This window comes from Vespa velutina, chromosome 9 (genome assembly GCF_912470025.1).
Source record: "Vespa velutina chromosome 9, iVesVel2.1, whole genome shotgun sequence".
NCBI classification, from domain to species: Eukaryota; Metazoa; Arthropoda; class Insecta; order Hymenoptera; family Vespidae; genus Vespa; species Vespa velutina.
This window is the reverse complement of record NC_062196.1, coordinates 6,528,444-6,537,187: the sequence shown is the minus strand read 5'-3', so window position 1 is coordinate 6,537,187 and position 8,744 is coordinate 6,528,444. Positions and strand designations below refer to the sequence as shown.

Below are 8,744 nucleotides of genomic sequence, written 5' to 3'. Positions count from 1 at the left end.
AATGTTCTCTTTTCTTCCCTTTTTTTTTTTCTTTTTTTTTTTTTGGATCCCCGGGCATCTTTAGGAGAGGACACGATGCCAAGAAGTCGTAGTTCATTTCCAAGAGTCGAAGCACTGTTGCTGCTAAGTCTCGCCATGCTCCTCGTTCAACTCGACATCTGTTGGTGTACGCTATCCCATAGAAGCAGACATCATGCTGAATTATCACACGAGGAGGTGAAAAATTTTCGACAGGACGAACAACATTATCCAAGAGCGGAGGCATTTAGTTCGAATCCTAACGATGATCCATTGATCGTACAAACCAGAAAAGGCAAGGTCAAAGGAAAGACATTAACGGCAACGACTGGAAAGGAGGTCGATGCTTGGTTAGGCATACCTTATGCGCAAAAACCTTTGGGTAGGTAAATCATCTTCTTATCTCACATATGATCTTCTTCTTTCTTCTTTCTTTCTTTTTTTTTTTTTTTTGTTTGTTTTATGTGAATTATTTGAAATTAAATATTTATTTTATTTGCGATACGTTTTATATATTTTTAATATACAGGACCATTAAGATTTCGACATCCAAGACCGGCCGAACGTTGGAACGGTGTTCTCAATACGACAACTTTGCCAAACAGTTGCGTCCAAATTCTCGACACGGTGTTCGGGGATTTTTCAGGTGCCACCATGTGGAATCCAAACACACCGTTGAGCGAAGACTGTCTTTACGTTAACGTGGTAGCACCACGTCCAAGGCCTACTAACGCCGCTGTCATGGTATGGATATTTGGAGGTGAGTACCTCTAATTGACTATATTTCTTTCTTAATAATAATACTAATAATAATAATAATAATAATAATAATAATAATAATAATAATAATAATGATAATAATAATAATGATAATAATGATGATGAATGATAATCAATTAAAATCAATTAAAATTCTTTTCATATATATTTGTCATTTTTATCATGTTCTATAATAACTAATCAATTTGATAATAATTTCAGGTGGTTTCTATTCCGGCACAGCAACGTTGGACGTTTACGATCACAAAACGTTGGTCTCCGAGGAGAATATTATTCTCGTATCGATGCAATATAGACTCGCGAGTTTAGGTTTTCTGTATTTCGGGACATCAGACGTACCAGGTAATGCCGGTCTCTTTGATCAAATAATGGCACTCCAATGGATACGTGACAATATCGGTGCATTCGGTGGTAATCCCGACAACATAACGCTATTTGGAGAAAGTGCAGGAGCCGTGTCCGTTTCGATGCACCTTCTTTCGCCATTGTCCAGGTATTACTCATCATCGCTAGATCAGGCTTGAAAGAAAGAAAAAGAAAGAAAAAAAGAAAAAGAAAGAAAAAGGAAAAATAGATAAAAAGAAAGATATAGATAGATAGATAAATAGATAGATAGATAGATAGATAGATAGATAGATAAAAAGTACAAGAAAGAAAAAGAAGACTTCTCCTTCTTTCTCGTTGCTTGACTTTTTTAGGCACCTCTTCAATCAGGCGATAATGCAATCGGGTTCAGCGACAGCCCCCTGGGCTATAATCTCACGAGAGGAATCGATAGTACGAGGTATCAGGTTAGCGGAAGCCGTTGGTTGCCCACACGATCGCAATAACTTGCAAGAGGTAATCGATTGCCTAATCGTTAAGGATTCAAAAGATTTGGTTGAAAGCGAATGGGGTACATTGGGCATATGCGAATTTCCATTTGTACCTGTTATCGACGGGACGTTTCTTGATGAAACCCCACAACGTTCATTGGCCAGTTCCTCATTTAAAAAGGCCAATATCCTAATGGGCTCTAACACCGAGGAAGGGATTTACTTTATCATATATTATCTTACCGAATTATTTCGAATTGATGGTACCGAGGATGTTAAAGTTACTAGAGAACAATTTGTCAACGCCGTCTCGGAATTGAATCCTTACGTTAATCAAATAGGACGTAATGCTATTATATACGAATATACGGATTGGCTTCATCCAGAGGATCCCGACATCAATCGGGATGCCATTGATAAGCTCGTAGGCGATTATCAATTCACCTGCAACGTCAATGAATTTGCCGGCCGATACGCCGACACTGACAATACCGTCTACATGTACTACTACAAGCACAGGTAAAACCAACTATGCTTTTCAACGATTCAACGATTATTATTATTATTATTATTATCATCATCATCATCATCATCATCATCATAATTCACGATGAGCTTCTCGAGTAGCCTCTTAACCCAAGTAGCTCTTTAAAGCTACATCAAAATAACGGTGGATTCTTTTTCTTCTCCTATTATATATACATATGCATACATATACATATATGTATATATATAAATATATATATATATATACATATATATATATATATATATATATATAGAGAGAGAGAGAGAGAGAGAGAGAGGGAGTATTTCAAAGATAGATCGAAATATTTTAAGAGGATATTCTTCTATTCGTTATAAAAATGAGAAAAAAATTCCATATAAACATAAGCTAGCCGCAAATGTTTACATTCCAATATAATAAATATTACTTTTTATTCATAACAATCATTAAAAATGTTCTATACAATATTATATTTGGAAACGTTTAACGAATAATACGTATAAATATATTTTTACGCGTAAATATTGTCAATGAATAAATTGAAATATTTTCTTGAAATTATAGAAATTCTTGGACAAAATATTGATTTCTTTTTATATCGTCACGTCACGTCGATTTTTCATCGTTAACATTAAATATATTGCCATAATTAAGATTAATATTTTTCTAATATAAATAATATATACGTATAATATCTTTATAAATGAGATGATAATGTTTTCATTGAATTTTTCAATGTCTTCACTTTTTGAAAACTTCTCGTAATTTTATCTTCTTTTATCACTCATTCTTTTTCTTTATTTCTTCTTCTGTTTTTTTTCTCTCCCCTCTCTCTCTCTCTCTCTCTCTCTCTCTCTTTTTCTTCTTTTTTTCCTTTTTCTTCAGATCAGCGAACAATCCTTGGCCAAAATGGACTGGAGTCATGCATGCCGACGAAATTAATTATATATTCGGAGAACCATTAGACTCTACGAAAGGATACACGGAAGAGGAGATCTTACTTTCTAAAAGGATGATGAAGTACTGGGCTAATTTTGCAAAATCCGGGTAAATATATTAATACGTTTATATGTAGTATTCTAAAGATAATACTTTCTCTCTCTCTCTCTCTCTGTCTCTCTCTCTCTCTCTCTGTCTGTTTGTCTGTTGTACTCTCTTAGTATTACTCAGAGATCATAAGATATTGTATGTTTATAAACACATTACATACACTGATACGGAATAGACACTATTGAGATAACCAAAAGATCATTGAATATATTTTCTTGTTTTTTCTTTATAGAGATCCAAACATTGGTGATTCGACCTCGTGGACGCTTCCTCATTGGCCGACTCACACTGCCGTTAAGAAGGAGTATCTCACTCTCGATACAAACAATTCCGATGTTGGTTACGGAATCAGAACGAGACAGTGCGCCTTTTGGAAAAGATATCTTCCACAATTACTCGCGGATACGTGTAAGTATATTCATGATTATTATAAAATATTTAATATTATTATTAAATTGTTGTTACTATCGTTCTCACGTCTCGATAACTCGTTCATTCTTATTATCTGTTCGTTTACTACGATACGATCTTTTTCTCATTTTTTTTTTTTTCGATCGTACAAAATACACAATTTCTCTTTTTGCTTTTAAAATCATATCGCAATGAATCGAATTGCGTTTTATTATTTTTTTTTTTTTTTCTTTTGGCTAAGAGACACGTAAAAATTACTTGTTATGGACTTCGCGTCTAATTCGAGTAAGGAGAAAAAAGAAAAAAAAAGAGAAAAAGGAAATAGAAAGGAAGTTCAAGTAGAAAGAAGAAAAAAATAAAAAAAGAAAAAGAAAAAAAAAGATAGAAAAGCTTTGATCCTCTTTCGTATTAAAACGTCAACGCGTTTTCCATTGCCCTTCATTTACGCGTAGATCGTCTTCTATGACACCTGTTGATCAGTAAAAGGTACGTTTCGTACTTACGCCTACGGTCGACCAATCTTTTTCTTTTTCTTTTTTTTTATTTTTTATCTTTTTTTTTTTTTTTTTTTTTTTTTTTTTTTTTTTTTTTTTTTTAATTATTTTCCTTTGAAACTGTAACTCGAAATGGAAAAAGAAAGAAAAAAAGAAATAAATAAATAAATAAATAAAAAAAAAAGAAAGAAGAAAAAAATATATCAAATTCGAAAATTTACTTCGTCAATTAATTCGTTTAATAAGATTAATCGGATTCTTATTCTAAGCTTATCTCATTTTTATCCTGGAAAAGGATAATTTTTAAAAATCACCTACACTTTTTTTTTTTTTTTCTTTTAAAAATATAACAATCTCGATGTTGTAATTTCTTCGTACTCGTCGTAGCTAGAAATTTTGATAAGACCTGATAGAGAAAGAAAAAAAAAAAAAAAAAAAAAAAAAAAAAAAAAAAAAAAAAGAAAATGTGCATACGTAACATATACATACGCAAAATATATTTTGAATATTCGAAATATATTTTTACGAAAATAAGCCGCCGCGCTCGTTTGCGCTTCGTTTAATATTCGTTTATATTCGCGAAATTTTATTTCGAAGGAAAAAAAAGAGGGGGAAAAGAAAAAAAAAGATTCGTTAAAAGGTAATGTCAAAGGTCGATCGAAACACAGGATGGATCGATGATATACGATTGAATTACTATTGAAACGATTTACGATTTATTATCTTTATTAATATTATTATTATTATTTATTACGTAAAAATGAATAAACATTCGTTGTAATTTTTTCAATGTTCCTCATTGTATATTCGATGAAAATTTCAATGAGATTATCGTAAGATAACGTAAAGAACGAAATTGCAAAGCTTCGTAGAGAAGTTCCGCATCGTGGACTTTGCAGATTGGACGGTAGCCAGAAAAGTAAAACCAAAAAGGAAAAGAGCGACGTTGATGAAAGAGCGGAAGGAAAAAGAAGAAGAGGAAAAGGAAGAAATGAAAAAAAAAAAAAGAAAAAAGAAATAAATAAAGAGAAAAATAAAAAAGAAAAAAGTGAAATAAGAGAGAAAAGATACGTTTGCGTTTAAATGTCACGAATTGTTCGTTAATTAAATTCTATTATTTCATTAATGAATAAAAGAGAAGGTAAAAGAAGAAAAGTGTGGTGGAGGAGAGGAGGGGAGGGGGAGGGGGAGAGAGAGAGAGAGAGAGAGAGAGAGAGTCATCGAAGTCCACTAGAAGTAAGATAAATGTGAACGCGAGTCGTTTAACTCTTTATAATCGGAATTTTTTTTTTTTTTCGTTCAAAAAATAAAAAAAAAAAGAAAGAAAGAAGAACGAAGAAATTCATACTAATTGCGAAACTTTTAGAATAGAAACTTTTAAAAGTATTTATAATTACGTTCAATATACTCTTATAACGCGTGTAATTTGAAAACACAATTTCGTGATATAAAACTATGTTAAAATTGCAAGTATCTCTCTTGTTAAACGATATTTTTATAATACGGTTTCGATATAGAACGACTTAAATAAATTCGTAATATCCATCGTATAGAATCGAATTTTCGCTTAACACAGTTTCGATAAAACTACGAACGATAACGAATTAAACGTATTATAAAAGGTTTTAATCTATATTATACCGAATATAACTTATCTTAAACAAACCATGAAATATCGGATAAAAATTATGTTTGTCGTAATAAAGTGAAAGGAAATTTTTTAATGAAAATAAATAATACTAAAACAAACAAAACAAAACAAAACAAAACAAAATATATATATATATATATATACACATGCATATGTAGATATTTTTTTATTTTTTAGTTCTATAATATATATATATATATAAAAAAAAAATATATATATATATATATATATATATTTGTTTTTATGCGTATCAGTGTATGCCAAATCAAAGTTACATGGCTTTATAGAAAGTTAACATTAATTTTGACGGTCCAATCAAATCTAAATGGACCAATAGGATGACAAAGCAGAATGACGCATTTCCCTTGACAGAATACTAATAAATCGATTCGTTCCATATCCATTCTATTGAAAGCCGAATTGTACGATCATTTTCATTCTCTCTCTCTCTCTCTCTCTCTCTCTCTTTCTCCCTCATAAAAAAAAAGAAAAAAAAAATATATATATATACATATACTCTTACGAAGAAATAATTAATATAACATACTATACTTCAAGTAAAATCTATTTATATTGCGTTCTCAAGTAAAAATAAATAACTAAGGAAAGAAAGAAAGAAACATATAAAGAAATAAATAAAGAAGGAAAGAAATAAAGGAAGGAAAGAAGGAAGGAAGGAAGGAAATTAAAAGAAGAAGAAGAAGAAAAAAAAAAAAGAAAAAGAAAAGAAAATTACTCGTTCAACATACCAAAAAGGTATATTTTTCAAGTAAGTTTATGAAACGTCGCCAACAAACTGGTCTCAAGCGTGCCGGCACCTGCCGCTTTCTATAATTCTTTCGTGCTGGAATAGCTTAAACGAGAAAATACAGAACGGCTTTTCTTGCCAACCGGGAGCTTTTTTTCTTTTCTCTTTTTCTCTCTCTTTCTCTCTCTCTCTCTCTCTCTCTCTCTCTTTTTTTCTTTTTTTGAGACTAAAAGAATCGTAGCCCCGCTTTTGAAAGAAGAAAAAACACGAAAGCGTGAAAACGTTTCGAGGAAAAAAAAATTTCAACCCCTTTTTTGTGTCGTCTACTGTTTCTCTTCTTGGAGATTGCAGGGAGTAATCGAAAAAAGCTAGACGAGTCTAAAAGTGAAACGTTTCTCTAACGATAAGAAGAAACGAAACGGATGGAAAAGGGAATGGGGAGAGTAAGAGAGAGAGAGAGAGAGAGAGAGAGAGAGAGAGAGAAAGAGAGGGAGGGAGAGAGAAAGATAGAGAGAAAAGTTTCGCGGCAGCCATTTGTCTCGTTTATCTTCTCGTCACTACCACCATCACATCACCACTACTATAACCACCGTACTCCTACTATCACCATCATTATCACAACTACCAGTAATACCTTCAACATAACCAGAATCACCACCAACATCAAGAAATCTCTTTTACTGGTAGCACCACTTTTCAAACAGCAACCATTGTCTGGTTTACGTCTGCGAGATTAGCTCGATTTCTTCTTTCGCAATGTATTTCTTTTTTTTTTTTTTTTCTTTTTTTCTTTTTTTCTCCTTACGAATATATCATTGAGATAATTAAAGGAAAAAGATAAAAGATAGAAAGAAAATTTACGATTCTTTGGTATATATATATATATATATATAAGGGTGTAAGTTTCGAATTATGAATTTGTCATGAATTTTTCTTTATATACACGTACGTATTTAGATTTATTTGTTTCGATTTGTTTTACGTTTTTATAGGAACGACGAAGAGCTTATAGAATATGTATATATATATATATATATATATATATATATATATATATATATTTTTTTTTTATTTATATTTTTTTATTTATTTTTTATTTATTTATATACATGATATGTACATGCATATCATATATATTACTTTTGTTTTTGTATATTCATTTTAGAATTAGAAAAAATTTTCTCGAGAGATTTATTAAATCGATGAGGTCAATAAAAAATCGAGAAGTCACAGTTTCGAACTAAGTCGATGCATAATGCAAACTAATTTATTTCGACCACATCAGATTGACCCTGGTTTAAGAAAATCACAGCGAGGACACAAATTTAGGGATTTACCTTATCTCCATACCATATATATATATATAGCAATTTTTCTCTTATTTTACTTTTCTGTCTGACCTTTGACTCTAATGAAGAATCGATCGACACACAAGAATCTATCTCCCATTTACGATTTTATTATCGAAAAGGAAATCGGTTGGGTGGAAGTTAGGTAGGTAGGGGAAAGAAATTAAAAAGAAGAAAAGGAAAAAGAAAAGAACAGTCGCCAAAAGATTGATTCAAAATATCTAGAGCAATGTGATTAACTTTATCGTTAACTCTCTATGGAAATTAAAAAAAAAAAGAAAAGAAAAAAAAAAACGCGATCCTTCTCTCCTTTATATTCTATCCTCTGTCCGAAATCGAAATTTGTAACTTTTTATATCCGAACAATATTTCTTTTCACGTTATCGCCCTAAAAGAAAAAGATTTTCTTTAATTAATACTAAATTGTTAATTAATTAATTTTTTAATCAGATAAAGGTTCATCGAAGATGAAATAATAAATCCATCGATTAATTAAACGTAATTATTAATTCGGCTTCTGTATAAAAAACCGATCGCGAAGAGAGAGAGATAGAGAAAGAGAGAGAGAGAGAGAGAGAGACAAACGACAAAAACTATGTTACATATATAAATATATATATATATAATATTATGCATGATGTTTGATTAATGAACGATACGTATAAATAAAATATATTTACGTTCGGATGTTCGTGAAATATAAGAAGATCGATGAATCGATCGATCTAATGGATTTCGCAGGTACATGGCAGGTACGAAGGAGAATAAAAAAAAAAAAAAAGGTGCAAATATAAAAAAAAAAAAAGATAATAATCGTTCTGGATTGCGTTCTCTTATCGATTATCGTTCGCTTCGATCGATAAAAGCAAATGAGTGGGAGGGAAATGAAAAAAAAAAAGAAACAAAATAGATAGAGAATG

At 31.1% G+C, this 8,744-nt stretch overlaps 1 protein-coding gene across 4 annotated transcripts in view; it reads left to right on the top strand.

The window, feature by feature from the left end:
- Positions 1–8,744, top strand: part of LOC124951922 (acetylcholinesterase-like) — an 81,131-nt gene that overhangs the window by 48,502 nt on the left and 23,885 nt on the right. For 3 of the 4 annotated variants that reach the window (XM_047501030.1, XM_047501031.1, XM_047501032.1), the window contains 6 exons: positions 65–400; positions 548–778; positions 1,000–1,291; positions 1,497–2,132; positions 3,007–3,168; positions 3,404–3,579. In XM_047501030.1, coding sequence (XP_047356986.1) covers positions 76–400; positions 548–778; positions 1,000–1,291; positions 1,497–2,132; positions 3,007–3,168; positions 3,404–3,579 — 1,822 coding nt within the window. In that variant the 5' untranslated portion in view covers positions 65–75. Of the gene's footprint in view, positions 1–46; positions 401–547; positions 779–999; positions 1,292–1,496; positions 2,133–3,006; positions 3,169–3,403; positions 3,580–8,744 lie in introns of all 4 variants that reach the window. The other variant, XM_047501033.1, reaches the window with a different exon arrangement.